The sequence below is a fragment of the Hetaerina americana genome, unplaced genomic scaffold (assembly GCF_022747635.1).
Source record: "Hetaerina americana unplaced genomic scaffold, ioHetAmer1.1.p SCAF_4, whole genome shotgun sequence".
NCBI classification, from domain to species: Eukaryota; Metazoa; Arthropoda; class Insecta; order Odonata; family Calopterygidae; genus Hetaerina; species Hetaerina americana.
In genome coordinates, this window is record NW_027286985.1 from 10587055 (window position 1) to 10607550 (window position 20496).

At 35.2% G+C, this 20496-nt stretch overlaps 1 protein-coding gene across 2 annotated transcripts; it reads left to right on the forward strand.

Annotated features, from left to right (window-relative positions):
* The first annotated feature begins 1955 nt into the window (after nucleotides 1-1955).
* LOC139692297 (uncharacterized) lies at nucleotides 1956-15677 on the forward strand. 2 transcript variants are annotated; one of them, XM_071590399.1, is made up of 7 exons: nucleotides 1956-2063; nucleotides 2337-2574; nucleotides 2779-2916; nucleotides 4128-4244; nucleotides 5470-5583; nucleotides 7256-7716; nucleotides 13044-15677. In XM_071590399.1, exons 2-7 carry the CDS (start codon nucleotides 2419-2421, stop codon nucleotides 13201-13203), a joined length of 1146 nt encoding a protein of 381 aa, XP_071446500.1. In that variant the 5' UTR covers nucleotides 1956-2063; nucleotides 2337-2418; the 3' UTR covers nucleotides 13204-15677. The 2 variants fall into 2 exon arrangements, with proteins under 2 accessions (XP_071446500.1, XP_071446501.1); XM_071590400.1 differs by lacking the exon at nucleotides 1956-2063 and adding an exon at nucleotides 2210-2235.
* Nucleotides 15678-20496: the final 4819 nt, after the last annotated feature.

The following is a 20496-nucleotide window of genomic DNA, read 5'->3' on the forward strand; positions in this document are numbered from 1 at the left end:
TGCGTTTGTTTTACAGACATATACTAACATCGGCAAATATCAAGAGCATTAATTGCGCGAAACCAACTGAAATGTCCGGAAATCAAAAATAAATATAATACTGAGAAGGGAGAGACCAGAAAGCAATCAAGACAAATAAGCTATTTTCCAAAAAAAATGTGTCGTACAATCAGCTTATCTGTCACATGCCACGCAACTGGTACTAGGGCGCATTTGCAATGTTAATGCATATGAGCAAAACATCACTTTCTTAATATATTTCTCCATTAATGCACGCTCATGTCTCCGTAAGAGTACTTTCACTGTGGTGGATTTCAGAGCTCACAGAGATTTGTCAACGAAGCTTTTACGACCGTGCCTTTGTCTCTTCAACGTAAACCTGAAATGTTCACCCCGCAATTTCGGGAACCTTGTCCTGCGAAACGAACCGGAAAGACGTTCCGGTTCTGAATTTGTTCTGCCGGAGAGCGCGTGCTGTGCGCGGTAAACATGGAAGCATACGGCATGAGATTATGGGAACAAGAAAGGACCCAACTTCCGCAGTCAATCTTGCACAATAATTGCCAGTAATTTCCAAATTGGCTATGCTGAGACTATTTTCGAGCGTAAAAATCGATAAATCAACGGACTACGCAGTTCCTTCTTGTCTCCACCTTTCAGGAGGATTTACGCGTATTTAAATCGTTTGAGAAAGACATTAGCATTGAAAACCAATTGTATAATCAGAAGTGTTTATTACTGAAAATACTTTTACGAATATTTTCTTCCGATACATTCAGTCATGTATTCATATATATATATATATATATATATATATATATATATATATATATATATATATATATATATATATATATATATATATATATATATATATATATATATATATATATATATATATATATATATATATATATATATATCGGCAATCAGTCGAAAGTGGGTGAAAAGTCTTGATTTTCCAGCTAAATTGCTTTCAACCTCACTTTTTTTTAAAGTTTCCATAAAGAACCCAATGCATGTTTTCGCGCTTTTAATAAAATTGAAATGTTTAAAATCTTTTACTTGCTAAAGGCCTTGGTTGAACTTTTCCAAATATTAATTCCATAAATTCCTTGATATTACGAGGAATAGGTGCATAGAGAAACTGCTTAATATTTATTATTATTTCGACTCTTTTACTCTGCTTTGGCGCTTCACAAAAAATGTTCACTTATCGTCAGAGGTACTTACTACTCGCATTAGATTCACATATTCGGGTTGTCACAGCTTTACAGTATGGGTGATTTTTCAACTTATAAGCTGAAATGTTTCGGTTTATTTGTATTATTATCGCTTTATAAGTACTTTTCAGGTATTTTTCACTGTAATAAATGCATTGCATACTACAATTAAATGACATTTTATTTGCTATCAATTTTAATCCTTAGGCTTTCGCGACGTCTATTTGATGGATTCATGCGGCTTCCGGGAATTATCTTCGCGTAGGTGAGTTGATGGACAACTGTTACAGTCCTGGAGGCGTCTTCAGGTCGAAGTCTTGCTATTTGTACGTATTGCCATTAATTTGTCGAAAAATCAGTACACTTACTAATGTAGTTACGGTAACAGTTTAAAGATGAATTCCAATGAATCAAAATGACTGAAACCAGCTCTAAATAAAATTGCAGAAAAGCTGCAAGGAAATTGGTCAGTGAATTTGGATTAAGACATGCGATATACATTTTATAGGCACTACTATTTTAGCTACCTGAATGCCTCTTCTGATTGTTATTTTGAATAAAACCAAAGCACATCATTGCAAAAGAGCCTTTCGTTAATACCTACGGTGCCACTTAGGATTTGACACTTCGCTTATCCTTTTCATTCTCCATGTTGTTTTGAATTGTAGTCGCGCCCAAAAGATGAACAACGTTTCAGAAATTGGCCACCAGAGTTCGTCGATATGAACGGCCGTCTTGAGTTGTAGATGTATGAATCAGTTAATCTATTTCTAAATGAACTACATTAGTTTATATTGAAGTAGATGAGTTGAAGATGAATTTATCGTTAACATATAAAATGTGCGTATCGTCTTTGGTGGATATTGAGTTACAGACTTAATTTTGCGTTGTGATTGTTGTTAGTTTCACATGCCCTAATGCAGTGGACGTCATGAGTTCATTCACTTTTAACACATCGTTTGCATTATATAATACCCACCCCGTTACATTTAGTGGTACACCTTGCCTGAAAGTGAATATGAGCAAAGTGGTTGAATTTGTGACACAAGTTGAGGTACCAAAGTTGTTTCTGTTTGAGTGTAGTCATACTGAGTCGTAAATTTTTTGTTGTAGGTGTGTAGTGGTAATGGTCACATGCTCCCCGCCTTGAATACCGGTGTGAGATTTTCAATGCCCGTAACAACATCGGTAGTGCATGCTACACCCAATGAGGACCAAGAACTTTGTACTCTTCCTCATTTGTATAGTTATATGCAGTGTGTTCCTTTGTTTGTTTGGAAATCAGAGGCCATCAATTCAAACAATCGTAACAGAAACTCACAAGCAGCTAAACAACTTAAAGAATTTCAAGGTAAAATTATTATTTTACGGAAAGCATTGCCTTTAGTATTGGTTTGGCTTTCTCTTCTCTTGCTGTTCATGATTTGGCCACAAGAATGTATCACTCTTAGATTATTGCTTCCTATTGGGACAAGCTTATTTTATAACTCTTTTTAATCCTTGATATAATTTCTACACCAGTAATTGATAATTGAAATGTCGATATTTGTGGCAGGAAAACTTAAAAGATGCAGAGGAGAAGCGATTGATCGCTGATGAGAAGTATTTAATGCTTCTTGGATTTACTGAAACTCCTCGTCTTTATCCGGAAGGTGTCTTAAAAAATACAACCCTACCTCATATTGTAACGCATGTAAGTACGATGAATTACCAATTGTTGCTTTCATGGACTTCACAAAGGGTGTATGGATTTGTAAAAAGCAGTGAATACCCCAATGTTTTCATGTACAATAGTTTTATCTCCTATGGCTTGTTAGATTAATACCTCAGTAGATATTTCTGGTGAAATGAAATGCCTTTCTTAAGTGAATTTACGTAATTGTGTCGAATCATTCAGGTCCCAATGTGTTGCATTCGTTTGCAATATTAGTAAAACTAAGCATCGTGTGAAATTGCAATTATAACTCACAACCATGTATTGTATAATATTTCCATGCCTCTGTCTCGAGTGTGTGTGACTGTGTAATTCTCCACTCTGAAGTAATTATGGAATGTAACATATTAACATGTCAATGAAATATTTATAGTGAAATGGGATATGCCCAACTTTGTTTAATTGGGGAAATCAGTAAATCCTTAATGCTACTCAAAATAATAAGAAGCACTTATTTATTATGCCGATTTATACTGTCAAAGTTTCTTATATGGGGCTTTTATTTTTCAAAGTTTCTTAACATCATTAGGACCCCCCCCCTTCTATTTACTCTGTTGTGAGTATTTCATGATAAAATGTACAATAAATGTACTAAAGCTTAATATGCTCAGTAATAAACAATAACAGTACCTATTATGGAATTATATTCTCTTGAGGTACCATGGCAATGAAACTTTATCTATCTAGCATCCAACACATCAGTTTTGAAATTGAGTTTATTAATGAAAGAGCAGGTTTATCATTCATTTCACAGAAAAATCAATAAAGCAGATTCTGCTGTCTGATTTTTATCTTACTGATAACTCTATCCTTTGTTTTATTGTCCACACATTTTCAATCTGAGGGTTGTTGAAAAGGGGACTCAGGGGGAGTTTTCAGTAATGTTATGGAAACAAATTAGATAGGAGATGGTTCCCAAATTCTTATTGATTTCCTGAGGGTCATACATACATAGGATTCATTTCTATAATGAAAAGGATTGAATTTTAATGAAACAAATGGAAGCAGTAATGATCTGTAAATCTTAAGTATTAGTATGTGCACCTGACCATTAACTTTCAGTAAAAAATTCCTATCTAAAATATGAAGAGAGGGAATTTTAATTAAGAAATATTGAACTAATAAAGTGGCATAGTAGTCTTAAAAATATTTGCTAATTTTCTTTGCTAAAACATAATATCTGATTGCAGGTGTCAGAGGATCAAGAAAAACACGGAATTGGATTTGCAAGAAATGTCCAACATTTCCTTCCAAACCATTCCATATCAATATATAACCTTGGGTTAGGACAGTATGAGCTAGAGAAGGTAAATTGTTTGTACTTGATGTTTTGCATGTAAATAATTTAACTGAGCCTGATTCCATGAGCTATAATCTCATTTGAAATTCCAGTGGAAGGTGCCTTGTAACTCCATCGTAAATTTTTGTTCATAGCTAATCAACAGTATCAGATTGCAATATAATGATTTCCTTGTAGCCTCATATTTTTTTTAGAGGTTGGATATGCCATTGATGTAGGATTTAACGATAATATTCTGTCACCGTACAAAAAGATGGAAAAGGAGCCCATATAAAATTTTTTCACTAAGCTATTGGTAAAATTTCTGTGCATTTAATCAACTGACGAATATTTGGGTTTTCCCATCTTGCGTTCAAAGCTGCCAGGTGCATCATTGCACCAAAGATCTCCTGGAAGGAGGTCATCATCATTTGAGACTTGATTCAAGTTGTTTCTTCATTCATATCTGAGTGAACTGGTGGTTACGGCAGGGCAGTGACTTTACTCTGTTTCCCGTACATTGGTGCTCATTTCAAAGTAAAAATAGTGTGAAAAAGAAAGTGCATGCTATTTAATGCATGGCTTTGCTATCAGAAGGTATTTCATTTGAGTGAAATGACCTTTCTAGTTGTTGTGTTTTTTAATTAACATGCAAGTATTTATAGAAAATATAATATTGAGTATTAAGGAGAAAGGATTAATCAAAAATAATGTCCATCTCTTTGACACAAATTGTGATATGCACTCTTATTCAACTAGAAATCATCACAACATCCACACAAGTTGCCGTAAATGAGCAATTTCGTTTAAAAGACCAATGGTAATGGGTGTAAGAATTCTCGTATGACACGCTGCCCCACTCATTGGAAGCAAGTGATTAATTATACAATTTCTAATTGAAACTCGAAATACTCCGTCTAATATATTGTTATTATTTATTGAATGAATTTTGAATGGAAAGCAGTTACAGTGTATTGTTTTAATTGCACTTTTTAATTTATATGTATGCTCTTTTTTTAAGAATGTTAATAGTGTAAAAATGTACCTGTATTTTGTACTTTTACTTTACTTTGAATTTTACGATTCCTGTACCTACATAATATGTATAGTCAGTGAAAAATAAAATATTATTATTATAGTATTCAATGAATTTCTGTGGTATTTATAAAACTTATTGACATAAAAGTAGTGGCATAACGACAGGTGCAAACCTTTGGTCTTTGCTCTAATTCTTCGTTAACTTTTTATTGCAGTTGGTGAAGCACTGTAATAGCAGTCGCTGCAGTGTGATAAATTTTGATTACAGCCAATTCCCGTCCCATGTAGAGGATGATAGGCTTCAAGCTTATCGACCTCTTCTTATTCAGGTAATTCGGTTTTCCAAAATTGCTCCTTAAGGTTTTATCTGTTTGAGCCTGTATTATGTGTTAAATGCTTTGACATGCGACAGCAGTTGAATGCATAGCAATGAGATTTCAAATTGCATGCTTAAATTCAATGGTGACATATCTCAACTTAATAAGTTTCACATTTACATCTCTTTCATTTTAGTTTTCTGTTGATTCCTTGAAAACTAGGTGAGGATGTCAAAACAAGTGGGAGTGGAAAAAAAGCAAAACGGAACTATTGAGGGACCCAAAGTGTTTTAACTGTAATAATATTCTTTCTGATTGGGATCATATTCATGGCTGGTGCACTGCTTTCTATAATATAACCTTGCATTCATATCTCAGGGGTTATTCTCTCTCGCTCTAAATCTTTACTTGGGTGTCATTTGGGGATCATATCAGGTGACATGTCCATCATTCCCAAATAATTTTTTCAATTCTCACCAAGCAAGTCGGGCTTAAAAACTTGATCCCATGGTAGCTTTCATCGAGAGGCTAAGGTGTAAAATCTTTCCTTCCATCATATAGCCCACTGGCCCCAAAATTTATCTGTGAGTCTTACAATATATACTATATTTGGCAAAAGGTACGCATTTCAGAAGAAAGTTATTTCATTGATTAATGAATGCAAATTTTTTTGCACAATAAAGTGACGTATATTAATTAGCCCAAATCACTGTATATGTTGTCTACTTTGAAATAAATGTTTACTGAAGAAATTCCTTTCCAGCAAAGCTGTTAACATATTTTCTTTTATATGCATTCCAAATGTTGTTTCTTTATAAATGAATATGTGCCCCTTTAACACTTTATAATTGCATAAAGAGAAAGAAAAAAATTGAATGACTCAAATCAGCATTTTTACCTTTCTCTTAGATGTTGGTGAACTGTAATGCACGTACATGTTTGCAATATCCTTTCATTGGCAATTTATATGTTGATGTAATACACTCAATGCATTTCTCCCAAAAGGGAAAGGGAAGATAAAAAATTAAGGTTACCTCTCTTCCAAAATAGATGGTTTTCCTCTTATACTCAGAGTCTGAAATGATTCTTTTCCAGTAATTTACTAATGGCTACAAAAAACTTTCCATTAACAGTTGAATTCTCCTCATTCAATGAGGACTTTTTTGTCATTCGTGATTTAGTTATTACTTTTATGGTGATGTGTATAATTATATCTTAAATGTTACTAGTACATTCAGTGTACAAGTGCCTCCATTCATTGAATTTACAACACTTTTTAATGAGTGCTTAGTAAATGTAATGAATATGTCAAAAGTATCGTGGGTTCTAGCCATTTTGCTGTTTTAGTAGATGTCCCCAAAGGACAAGTTTCCATTGGGTTCACCTAAATGTGAGAGATTTTACTGTTATTTCAGAATTTCTAATTTCTTTGGCAAATGAAATAAAAACAATGATAGCCAAATGTATATTTGTGAGTGAGTATCCGAGTATCATGGAAATATTTTTGGGCTTATAATTTTTTTTAATACTCTGTGACATTGGCAACCCCTTCTTAAAATTTGCGACTAAGTATGGATTTTGAGCAACGTTTTGAATTTCTCCATTTAGAAGATTTTTATATCTCTGATGCAACATTGTTTTGCCAAGTGCTGAGTCCTCCTTTTTCTTCCTAAATTCATTTCAGGATGCTCTGAACAGGGCAGGCTCTGTTCTTTTCCTTGACGTGAGCCATAGGCTATTCCCTGGCAGCTATCGGGCATTATCTGCAATGGTCAACAAATTAACCGGGAAAGGAAGTGAGAAAGGGCCGGGTATACTGGCCCATGCGACTCGCCACCCCGTGTCATCTCTGACCCATCCAAAGATGTTTGGTTATTTCCACACGGAGCCTGCTGCATACTATTTTTTACCAATGATCGAATCAAGTCCCCTGTTGCTTCTCAACACACACCGTGTTCACTCAGAGCTCATGCTGCCCTGGGTTCAGTGCGCCCTAACGAGAGATTGCCTCGGGCCGCTTGGTGCACAATCTGCTGGCTGTCGCTTTGACAAGAAACCCCAGTACAGATATTCAGGCTGCCATCATTATGACGGCTCGGCTCTGAACGTGGCATTGGGTCTCATGTTTCAATTTGAGGAAAGAAGGTGAGCTTTTAACTTTACAATCCATTCAAGCAATTTTGAATTATTATTGATTTGATGGAAATGTGAATTGCCATCATGAAAATTGCAACAAGTTTTGCTACTTCTTGAGTTTTGACTAACATCAGGATGCCTTTCACCGAATCATTTTTAGGAAATTTGGTGAAATTGTGGTATTTGCAAGTTTAAAATGTTAATTCATTCTGCTGTTGATTTTTTTTAACTCTCCTCTGGACATTTTTCACAAAAATGTCTAGGTACCTCTGTGTGTAGTAAAAATAGTTCAGTGCATGTATTCCTTGTGAATCGGACCTTAAGGTTGTTAAACAGATGAACTCCTGTGAGTTTTTAGCAGATGCCCAGTGCTAATCTAGTGAAAATTATGATGTACCGTATCTTCCCTTCGATAACGAGCTCCCAGAACTTTTCAGTTGTCATGGATTTGTATAGATACCGCGTGCCCAGGGCTTCGTAGTTAATTTGAAAGTGTATAGATGCCGTGCATCTGTTTATATTCATACGACAACCACCTATGAAGGGTAACAACCAATGAATACATGAAATCATAATTTCCTATGGCTCTATCTACCACAAGTAAACAGATTGGAGCCAGGGGGTTGAAATGTACTGCAAACAACAGATGGATAAAAAAAATAATATTTACAAGCCAACACAATATGTTGCCTTATTGCTTTTTTGCTATGATTCGTAAGTCGAAATGGGACATAGGTTTGTGTGCACTCTTTTATTTGCCATATAAATTAATTTTTAGTCAATCAAATATAAAAAATATTAGAGAATGAATGAAATGGAATTTTCATGTTTTGTTTGCTTTACTTTGCTTTGTTACTATCGGCGGGCAATTTAATTCGAGTGCTCTTCCTATCCTATCATATATTTATATGTATGTGTATACGACGTACTCTACATATACAGCAAGTACTTTGTATTAGACTAGAGAAGTACTAAGTATTAGAATAAATTAAGTATAGAAATTATATGTTTCTCCTTTTTCTCCTTGATTTATGAGATGGAATAATTGTGTAACAGTATCAGATCTGTTTAAAATAGAATGCAATTAGAAAGGCATGCTTTCAGGCTAATTTATTTTTGCGAGACTCTTCTTTAAATTATTGTGTGCATAGGTGTGTAAATGTTTGGACTTTTAAAAATTCCATTACATAACGTAATTACATACGTAAACGTCCATTACATCGTAATTTTTTTAATTATCTGAACATTACCCATCAAAATGAAGACAATTGCAAACATCCATTAAGAAATTCCAAAGAAACTGCGGGAGATGCCGCAACAGTAACTTTTAACGGAGTCATCCGCTAATGTGCATTTCAATGCAACAATTTCAGAATTGTATGTACGGTATTTCGTCATAACATCTAGTTCCTTTAAATGCCCCAAAATTTCAGAGTTTAAGAGGACGCCTCAGTAGCTTAAGTGGCTAAAGCACTCGACCGGATATTGAGGGATCTGGGTTCGAGTCCCAGTCAAGGCGAATGATTTTTACGCTCTGAAATTGTTGCATCCATTAAGAGTATACTGAGAGTGGATCTCTCCTTTAGTGAAGGGTTGGCTCCATGTTGTTTCAGTTCTATCCCAGGTTTTCGTCTCAGCTTCAGTTCCAAATTTCAACTCGGGTAGATCCAGTGAATAAATGGTATCTAGCTGTCTCCAGTTAAAATAGTGAACAAAAGGTCGATAGTCATCAAAGAAATCGTCACCTCGTTAGAAGCTGTACTTACATCTTAGGAGAAGTATGATACATTTGCAAAGTTGTACGTATAATCTTTATGATCAATTAAGTTTCAAAAATTATAAAATGGCTACACAATTTGTTGATAAAACTTTGTGCTGTATGATGTGCCATTAAATCTTTCATATAAATCATTAGAAAGCAGTCTCCCATCACTGAAGTGAAAAAATACCAATGTATTTTTCCACTAAATTTTTATTTGGCATATCGGTGTCATCCTCAGTCACTGGCATGGTAGCTGGTAATGATGTCGATGCTTCGAAACTATTTGTACCAAATAAAAAATTTAGTCAAAAGGTACATTGGTATTTTTTACTTCAGTGATAATGGATTTCCACAAAGTTAAGCCTGGAAACATCGCATATAACAGTTTCATGTTTTTATACCACTGTTGTTTTGTAAGCAATTAAATGAAAATTGTTATTTATTATGGAGAGTGGGTTCGGCCATATTTTTATATTTGATTTTAGAAACAGTTTAACTTTAATGAAGATGTGTGCCATAGCACATGTATAGCATTCATGCATTATGGAATATGCCCAATGGGATCACGTGGTATTTCTTCACATTTAAAGTTATAACCATTAGTTATGGTACATTACATGCACTCTGTGAAATGCACACCTTGTTTAACGAAAATTACCTATTACAAGAGTAGCATGTCAATGCCTTCTGCTGTTTCATTTCAAAGGTATAATACTACTCATGGCCTTCCCTATTGCGATTCCTCACTTCCCCTGCTGGTTCATATTCACAGTTTGTGGGAGATTCTACCCAATCGTACTTCCTGGCAAGCATGTCTCATTTTCATATCGGTTGTGTATTCTTTGACGTTCAACGTTAGTTCTCCATGCCTCCTGTACTTGTGGAGGTCTCCATTAGATGCACTCAAGAACACTATAAATGAAAATCATAGTAATCTTATGGTCATTCTAAGGATGTATTACAAGTCATTGCAAGTGGGCAATGTTAGCTACAACTGATGTTTAAAGGTCACATGTGTAATAATTAGAATAAATGACTTAGTGCCAGTGCTTACGCATTGGTAGCTTCAGGAGGTAGCCAATAAAATGCTGCCCTGTGGATGCCAAAGGATGGCACTGAGGAAAGCAGTGTGAAATCATAATTCAAAAAACATAATGAGGCAGATGAAGATGATGTCTTCATGGATGTTTTGTGCAGATTAGACGTATGAAATTTTGATCTTTATGAAAAAATTTTAGTCAAATGAAGAGACTTTCAAATCAAAGGTTGAAGTGATTGAGACAGTGTAAATTGCATGATTGGTATAGTTTTTGTCATTATTTTGAAACACATTGGATCAAAACGTGCGATATTAGGTGCCTAAATTTTATGCAAAAATATCATCTATTGTCCTATGTAAAATAACATGTTCCATTCATTGTACATTTTTTACCATGTGCAGCAAAATATTGTTACGGAAAAGGCATACTATATAAAGGAAATCACTGCACCAATATAACTGCAACATGATCAAAAGCAGTAACTCCTGGTTTTATAAAAAATTTAGATAAAATTTTAACCCCCATAGGTTCTAAATAATCATAAACAATTGTGCACCACATGTCAGCATAATAGATAAAATGTTGTGATCCGTCGTAGCTTTAGGAAGAGCAGACTGTCAATTAATTGGGATGAAAGGGAAATGTTGGAATATTTAGGTTTGAAAACTCAATTATATCCACTATCCATTCAAAAAATTCTGGCAATTTGCATTGCATCTTAGTTTTTGTCAGCCAGCATGATGTTATTTTTTGCTATTATCAATAATACGAGGGCGGTTCAATAAATACCCGTGTTGAAGAAATGAAGAAACCATTTTTTCAAAAACTTTTTTATTTTTCAACTTAGTCCCCTTTTAGAAAGATACACTTCTCCCAACGTTCCGGCCATTTTTTTAACCCCTCCAAAAAATAGGATTCGTCGAACTCTCCAAAATACGCCTCTGTCTCGGCGATAACATCCTCGTTTGAGCTAAATTTGTTTCCCGCGAGCCATTTCTTCATGTTAGGGAATAAGAAAAAGTCACAGGGAGCCAGATCGGGTGAATACGGGGGGTGCGGCAGCAATTCACAATGTAGTTCATGCAGTTTGGCGGCGACAACTCCAGATGAATGTGTTGTCCACCCTGAGCAATCGCGGCATCCATCGGGCCAATAATTTTTCATCGCCAACTTATCATGTAAAATATTAACTGCCGTTCCGGTCGACTCACCCACGGCCTCTGCTACTTTGCACAATTTTGTACGTCGATCAGCGAGATTCATGGTATGGTATTTTTGAATGATTTCCTCGGTAACCACATCTGCCGGGTCCTGGTCCCTCCTCATCAAAAACAGATGTTCACCCATGTTTAAATTCGTTGAACCAATATCTAACTGTGGTCGTAGATGGCGAAGTGTCCCCATAAACAGCATCCAACTTTGCTTTTATCTCCTCGCATTTCTTCCCATCCAAAAACAAAAAGCGAATTACCGAACGGTACTGCTCTTTTTCCATCTTAGTGAAAATCACGAAACACGTCTTACTCGAATGGCTGCCAAATCCAAACTAACGTTTAAATCAGTCTGAAATTTGTTTCACCGTCGTTTGATAGATGGCAGCACATGATGATAACATATATTGCCCTCAGGAACGCCCTTTATCGTCAAACACGGGTATTTATTGAACCACCCTCTAACTCCTGTATGTCTCCTCGAACACAATGTTATGAGTTTGCTTTTGAACATTTTCGCTGGTGAACCTTTGGAGATGTGATCATTTATTGAATAACATTCTCTTATTAAATGGCCAACAAGACATTATTTTGAGTTGCCCGAATCCCTACTAAGTTAAAGGGATCCAGTGAGTATGAACCTAGGAACATTTCAATTTTCCAACCAGCTCTCGATTATTGGGTGCATATAAAATTTAACACATGTGTATACATAATTGTGTGAAAACAATGTTAGAAAAAATATCGGCTCTGAAATCAAGTGGAAGGGATGGTGCAATGAGTAATGCAATAACTTTCTACCCTAAGGGCCCAGGTTCAAATCCTGAAGGTGGCTGGTTTTTTCAGTCGGTCACTATTTGAGGTTCTATTTGGAGAGCACTTTTTTTTTTTTTACTTGAAGTGAGTATTCCCTGTGTGGGGTGGAGTGTTTATAACTGTAGACTCTGACACCAATTGTAAATGGAATAGGGTAATGCAAACACTGGGTTCTTCTCCAACCCTCCTCTATTCCCTTAAATGGCTACCCCTACTGAATGACCCACATATTATTAATGGTGCAGATGACCTTGGCTGTCCCCCACTAATATATGCTACTACTTTAAATGATATTTTTCATCTCAAATCCCATTCTGGTTCCAGTCTCAAGAACTACCCTTTCTCCTCCCCATAATTTCTATTGATGTTACCAATAAATTCTAATTGATGCGGCAAGAATGAGATGACTTGCATGTGCTGGTTTAAATTGCAAACTAAAGGTCAGCTTTTTTAATGTATGTGGAACACTTTCCTTGAATCTGAGTCTACCGTATTTTTTTTGAACAGATATGTCTTCCTTGAGAATGATGAGCCCATTGTTAGAAAGCTGACGGAAGATGAAATAGCAGCCGAAGCAGCATTGCTGGAAGAAGAGGAAGAGGGCAGAGGAGGACCAGATGACAATGCAACTGTTTCGACACCATCTGTTCGACACATCTCGCCATGAACACTCCTCAGTGATGATGTGCCCGAAAGTTAAAAATCTATCTGAGCCTTTCAAATGGCTGACATGAATTTTTTATAAAGGCTGTGGACAATTTTGCTGGCCACTATTAGCATAGCACTACTTAATGCTCATGGAAACATTTCTTTAAGGACGTACGTACACTTATGGGAACATTGATAAAAAATTTTGTTTGCCCATCAAAGACAAAGATATTTGAAAGAAATTCGAGAAAGTGTCAATCTTTTTTTTTTATTACTTTTGAGTTCAGATTTTTAAAAAGTTCTACATAGTCTTCTCAGGTTTATCATTTACTTGAGAATGAAGAACCAATTGTAATGTTATTGTTATTTTGTGCTTTATCCGCAATGCAAGTTGTTTGTTGGGATATTCTAAAATGAGCCAAGCCTAGTACATTGGCAAATTTATTGATACACTTAATGCCTGTTTTTCAAGAGGGGGTGGACCTAAGCTTAACCTTAGTGTGTCCAAGTCATTAAAAGATCTTCTATAAACCTGTAGGATGAAATGACAAATGAATTTGATATTGCCTGCCTTACTCTGCCTCTGTAATCCTGCATCAGCCATTGTGAAAGATGGAAAGTTGTATTTTTACCAAGGGGCATGTAGCTAATTCCCCTATACCTTTAAGGAGTTTAAGGATAAAAAGACATTAAAATTGTTATTAGAGCATATCTAACTTGTAGACAAAGGTAATAGCCTATTATGGAAGCAAATAATGATCAAGCTTGCTTGCTTGCTTTGTTTCGATATTGCTCCACTCCAGAACCACTGTGCAGTGCAATTTTTTTTGTCAACACTCCGTAACACTTAGAATGTACAGGACTTGTACATTTTTGAAAGGTTGCTAGTTATTTTTTTTTACTTATTTTGTTATCACTCCTAGTCTTTTCGGTTGGCCTGTGGAAATATAGGCCTTAGTTGGATGCAACATTTTTGCTGGCTGGCTGGCTTAGGTATGAAAGGCTTTTGTTTGCTCTGGGCAGGATTAAGGTTGTGTGTCTGATGGGAAAGCCTGTATTTCCAGGACTCAAGTGGTGGGGACCAAATTGGGAACAAGTTTAATAGACAGGGTAACCAGGCCACAAAGCTTGAATGACGTTGAGCTAAGGTGTGGTTGAGTGAAGTATGTTCCTGACGGAACCCTTTGCATTGCGTAGAATCACTGAGTGCAGCTTACTTAATGCACCCATTAATCTAGTCCTTTAATGTGTTAAAATAAAACTTGTGTCATTTTTTATAGGTCTCTTGGCCAAAATCAAGGCCCTCATTGTATTTTCTAGTGTGCAGAGGATGCTCCAGTGACATTGTTGATATGGCAAATGCCAAAGAGTCATGATTTATGTAATCATTTGGTGTAGTTATATTTAGAGTGTTTGTTTTAATTTATTCCTTGATAAACCAAAAGTTTTTATGCTGGACTTTTGGCTATCCGAAAAGACATTTTTTGTACTAGTTGAGAATGATGACACCATTGCATTTAGAAAATATTTAAATTATTACACAAGTGGTGAATTTGGTTGTCTAAAGTTGAATATTTCAAAGTAAACAGGCTCAGAGATGTATATTGACTGGAACTTTGAAAATTTTCTCCAATGTGTGTTCATTCAGCTTAAAAAAGTGCTCATGGATTTTTTTATTGAAAATACTTTGTTTTATATGTTCTTACACTGCTCAGTATTGTGTGTTTTTTCTTGTTAATGCACATGTAAAGTGGGTTATAATTGTTTTGACAAGTTTTTTTTAACCCATATAAATTAGGGTTGATTTACATTGGCACAAATTCTGAAGTTTTTTTATTTCTGTAATAAGATAAGTATGTCTTTCAACCGATACTTGATTCAATTGTGTTGTTTATTTAATGGGTGTCAGAATTATCGTCACAAAATGGGCTGTGTTTGAATTGTTGAATTAATTATATTTTATACATGTGATATATATCATTCTATTTCTTGTAATAGCTACTTAATCTCCCATTTTTGTCGAGCTTTACAGTTTGAAAATTTTGGTGTACCTATTTTATATTTTTCAGTTTTAGGAGCATAATTTCTTTTAATTCTTCCTTTGAGTTGCTTTCTTTTTTTTCTTGAGGCCTTTTGAAGTAATTGTGTATATTTATTAGTATCATCTGATATTTTTTTGTGTTACAATGCTACATTTTATGTATTATACTTCACATCCTCTGTAGTACATTCATATTATCATGTGAAACATGAATTTCTACTCACTAGGGCTGACTTTGACATTAATTTGACTGTACTTATCATTTAACATCTGTCAGTCAGTATTGTACAATTACCTAAGATGGGTGTCTGACCATTCAGGATGCCGCATTTCATGTTGATATTATTTTATTCCTACCATATTGTCAAAGTTTATTTTGAATTTAATTTCAGACTTCAAGTATAAATAATTGTACACAATAAAGAGACAAAAACCAGTGAAGCAATTTAAAACTGCCTACTCTGTAAATCTAAACCCATACACAACGTTTGACAAGTTATAGAGGGCTGCAATTTAGGATATCATATATTTCAAGTCGAATTTGATGTTGGCTGTGTTGTTGTTCTTGCAAGAGTTCAAATTGGCATTATGATGAAATCTTTAATATTAATTTAAGAAGGAACGCTTTGTGCACATTTCGAACTCCTTGAATGTTAAGTCAAGCAAAATCTAGAAGTGAGCAATATGTCAACATATGATACCCAGACCTGTCAGTTAAATCCCACTTGGTGGTAAAAGTGGCAGAATAAGCTTAGATTTTTTGTAAGATCTTATCTTTTGGTTGTAATTTTCAGTAATATCAAAAAGTGTATTCACTTTTGGTATTCTATTATTGGATATGAGAATATCATCTGGTGTAATTTTTTGAAAGATAACCCAATTTCACGAATTCCAAGGAAAATCATTGTTAAGTTTTCAAAAGTTGTGATTAGAATATCTAGCGTCGAATCATAAAGAGAAGAGGAAAAGAGCATTATTTACACAAGTACTCAAAAATAGTATCTCATCTTCTCCCAAAAATATTCACAAGAGGTTACTGCGCAGAACTCGGGACATGGCTAACTTCAAGCCTAATGCGATTCATTGAAGTCCTCGGCTGAATCTAAAGAGAATTACTTTGGGTAACCCTGAGCCTAGACATGTTAAAATGCTGATTCCCTTAAGATTGCCCAAATCAAACAATATTGGGTCTCCATACTTCTACCATGGTGTCCTTGTCCTTTCTGTGGTAAGTCCACCGGTGATACAGATGTGGATCAGCATAATGTACCAAGAGGTTTAAGTACCCAGGACTCAAGTATAAGCTTCCCCACCTAATCTCCATTATCCAACTTGTGGGTCCCCCTTCTCCTAAGATTAAGTGCAACTGTAAAAACATATAATAGATGTTTTGAGGATGGAAATGAAAGGGTTCAAGATTAGAATTAAGTCAAAGGAAGTGATTTTTTTGAATTGTTACAATGAATAGGAATTGGCAAAGGGACATTTGGTGTCACTGGAAACTAAGAAAGGGGTCGAGTTAGTCCATTTTAATTACTTCCTATCCTAAGAGCCTGTGTTTGAATCCTGGCACTGGGAGAACTTGTCAGAAGTATCTCAATCCCTACTTGGATTCTACGTGGAGTATGCCATCAATCAGATGGGACATTCAATTGTTGATGGCACCCTTCATTAAGATTAGCCTAATACCAATACTGGATTCCTTTCCACCCTTAATTCATTACCTGAACATCCTACCTATTATCAAATTGCCCACCCATCACTAATAGCAGAAATGACCTTAGTGTTCAGCCATCTTCCTTATCAACTACTGCTTTAAGAATGACATTTGATGAAATTTCAAATACAGTAAAAAAACCCTAGACATGAAAAGCTGGTGAAGAGATTCTACGTGAAAGAGAAAGTGCTGACAGGTTTAGAGCTGCTGGAGCCAATTCTCGACATTTTATGAAGGTATTGGGGAAACACAATGCCATCGGTTGACTTACATTTTGGAAAAATACCTGTTATGCAAGCGATGGGCAAGTAAGCTTAGGATATTATTAATATACCAATGTCTGTGGTATTGGCAGCTTTTTACTTATCTATTAGTTATTTTGTTGCATTGCATTACATAAGTATGTTTCCAATGAATAAATATAAATTTCGCTTACAATGTTTTGAATAAATTCTACTTTAGCCAACCTTAATTATCAAACAAAAATGTAATTTGTATTACAGTTATGTGCATATTAAGCTAACTGATTAGCTTATCTTAAGATGTTTCCTTGTCATTAATGCCAGTCTTTACATGGCCAACGATAAAAATGGTGCAGCTGGCTCAGCCAAGATAAGTGCATGCACAATCCCTCAGTTATACTGCCATTGTTTATTCCATAATAATTATAAACTTGATAAGTTTCTATGAGATATTTCTAACATGCATGGATTTGGATATATAGTGGGCCTTATTTCTTCACATTGTTGCCATAGGAAATTCTAAGAAATATGTTGCCTGGTCCCATGGGTCAATCCTTTTATGTAAACACCTTCAGTATCCAAAAGATATAAAAAAAACACTGTTCAGAATCACTGAAAAGAGTTTAGTAAGCATTACAAATATAATTAAATTACATCTCTGGATGCTTGGATTCCACTTGAAGTAACGTATTTTCCCATCGATAACGCGCACCCAGAACTTTGTAGTTATCGTGAATTCGTGTAGATACCGCACGCCCTGGGCTTCATAGTTATCTTGAACGTGTATAGATGCCGCGTATCTTTATATTTATTTGAGGGGTAAAAGTTATATATATTGTGTGTAAAAATACGTCTATATTTGGATATTTCAACTTTCATTACATAAGGCGCATCGTTATTTTTTCAATCATCTGAACATTTTTGTGTAGATAACGCGCTCGATGGGAAATTATGGTAATTAAAATGCACTCCCTTGTAAAGATATATGTATAGCAACTGGTTGAAGTAATTGTTTCGTAGTCACTTTCTCTGTAGCAGTATTTTTTTCACATTTTTATGCATGTATTGCTATACAATTCATGTATTCAACTTTTAATGAGACCTCAGCCTCATGAAACATCTATGATTCACAAAAAAAGTGTAGGCATCAGCTTTATCACGGCTATCTAATAACACATGGCAGCACCTGAAATCCCTCGGTATAACCGCGGAACGGTGCATGTCCTGGTGTTTTACACAGACGTTTTATGAGTGATCGCCTAATTTCAATCAACTATACTTCTTTTATTTTTCATTTTACTACGCTGGAGGCTTATTGTAATGCAAGCTATCTATGGATAAGTTCGCATATTGTGAAAGTGTGACAATTACAGAAAACTTTTCCCCTTCAAAACTGTACTTTTGGAATTTCCATATGATTGGGCCTCAACATAAAGGAAACTGTCCATGCTGATTTGGAATGAAGCATTGACCACATTTTGTGCAACTCATCATCTATATATAGGATGCTTTGATTAGGGATTTGCCTAGTAAAAAGTGGTCAAGGATGGATTAAAAATCATGATACATTAATTGAAATGACTGACTTCCTAATCATTGAGGACCTTATGACAATAATAGCTATATTTATGTGGACAAGGGTAATAGGAAAGTTGGAAGTGGCTAAGGAGATACAAAAATGGAGTAAAATTATGGCTATAATGGCTACTCAAGGTTATTTTAATGCATAAACTTCTTTTAATATTGACAAAAATCATTTACAGAACAAGAGCAAGTGTCAATAAGGAATTATTTTCTTGGAATGATTTGCTTACATTTCCTTTAGTAAGTTTTTAAACCGAAATTTTAGTACAGCTATCAAAATTTATTTCAGCATTCAAATAAATGGATGTGTTTTCCAGTATTTTTTTTAACATTGTATTCTCAGGTGTCTATCAGTTGGCATTAAGATCGTGCACCCAATAAATGTTAATGTAAATGATCTTGTTTTGATATCTTATAGTATTCAGTACCATTGAACTATCCTGGATGATGGAAACTTATAGCGGTAAATCATTTTAAAATTCCAATATTTTCAACAATTCCTTTGAAGATAGTTTTCACAGCATTTACATTGCAAAATATATAACAAGACCTTTTCCAGGAAGTGGAACTTAACAGCCAATTTGCCGTAAACCAGCAGACTCTCAGGTGGGTCTAGTCTAACAGATAATAGGGAAGTTCGTAAGGTAAGTACACATGGACAATCTGGAGAAGGGAGAGAAAAGGCAAGGTTCGAGGACAGTTTTCTCTCCTTCACTCAAATCATCAAGCTTGTTTGTATCTGCTCATGTGCTATGTAAGGCATGCACTTCCCTTGAAAGGCAACACTCTCAACTTAATATTCTCCTGAATCAATATCAGCCAATGCACATTATATCTAGGCGACATACACCCATTAAACTACCCCCCTCTTCTGCACTTTTTATCCCTAACATAAATTACCAACAACCAGGTCACTGCAAATAGATTTTGATCAGATTAAGGGTCATTCTGAGCAAAGAAGGCAATTAAAGCTTACAATCTTTATGCTTCCTCTTCCCTGCGGGGATTCTCTAGACTACAACTGGTTCACTGGTGTATCTGCTTTTCCTAGAGCCAATGTGGACACATTTTTTCTTCCTTCCACAAAAAATGATGAGTCATGTAATAAATTCAAATTGAATTTCCAGAATAAGACATGAAACCACCTTAAACACATTGATACCACATTTTCCTAGAATCGAAATCAAACTGGAGGTGATTTGGCAAATTAAAACACCTTTCCAGAAACCTAACTTTCCCTGGTTTACCACGATGCTGATCTTTCCCCGGCTTACAATGATGTTAATCGGCATGATATTCATTCATTCAGCAATCATGCAATTTCAACAAGAATGGAATGCAAGGAATGGGTGACTCCAGTGCTTCCACTAGTTTCCTGGGTGTTAGTTTTACTGTTCCAATTTTAATCTCTGAAAATACCACAATCCGCCATGAAGTAACTGTGCACCTAAACTTTATTTAGTTCATCACCACCAGATTCACTAAAGGTACAATTTTTAAGCCACGAATTCCTCTGGATTAAATATAAATGAATATCTCTCAGAAACACAGTGATTCTTTGAGAAAGTTTATTTTCCATACAACAGTTTTGTTTTACATTTAAATGCATTATAGCACTAACATTTTCAGCAAATCCACCTTCTATTGTTACAACATGTAACAGACAGGAGAGATTACTCAGAATGCATGTTTTGATTTCCTAATAAACAGCCATAAGCAGATATACAA

Coding starts and splice junctions, on each gene's coding strand:
- LOC139692297 (XM_071590399.1), top strand. CDS start 2,419: ATGCTACACCCAATGAGGACCAAGAACTTTGTACTCTTCCTCATTTGT. Junction 2,575..2,778: donor ACAACTTAAAGAATTTCAAG/GTAAAATTATTA, acceptor TATTTGTGGCAG/GAAAACTTAAAAGATGCAGA. Junction 7,717..13,043: donor TTTCAATTTGAGGAAAGAAG/GTGAGCTTTTAA, acceptor TTTTTTGAACAG/ATATGTCTTCCTTGAGAATG.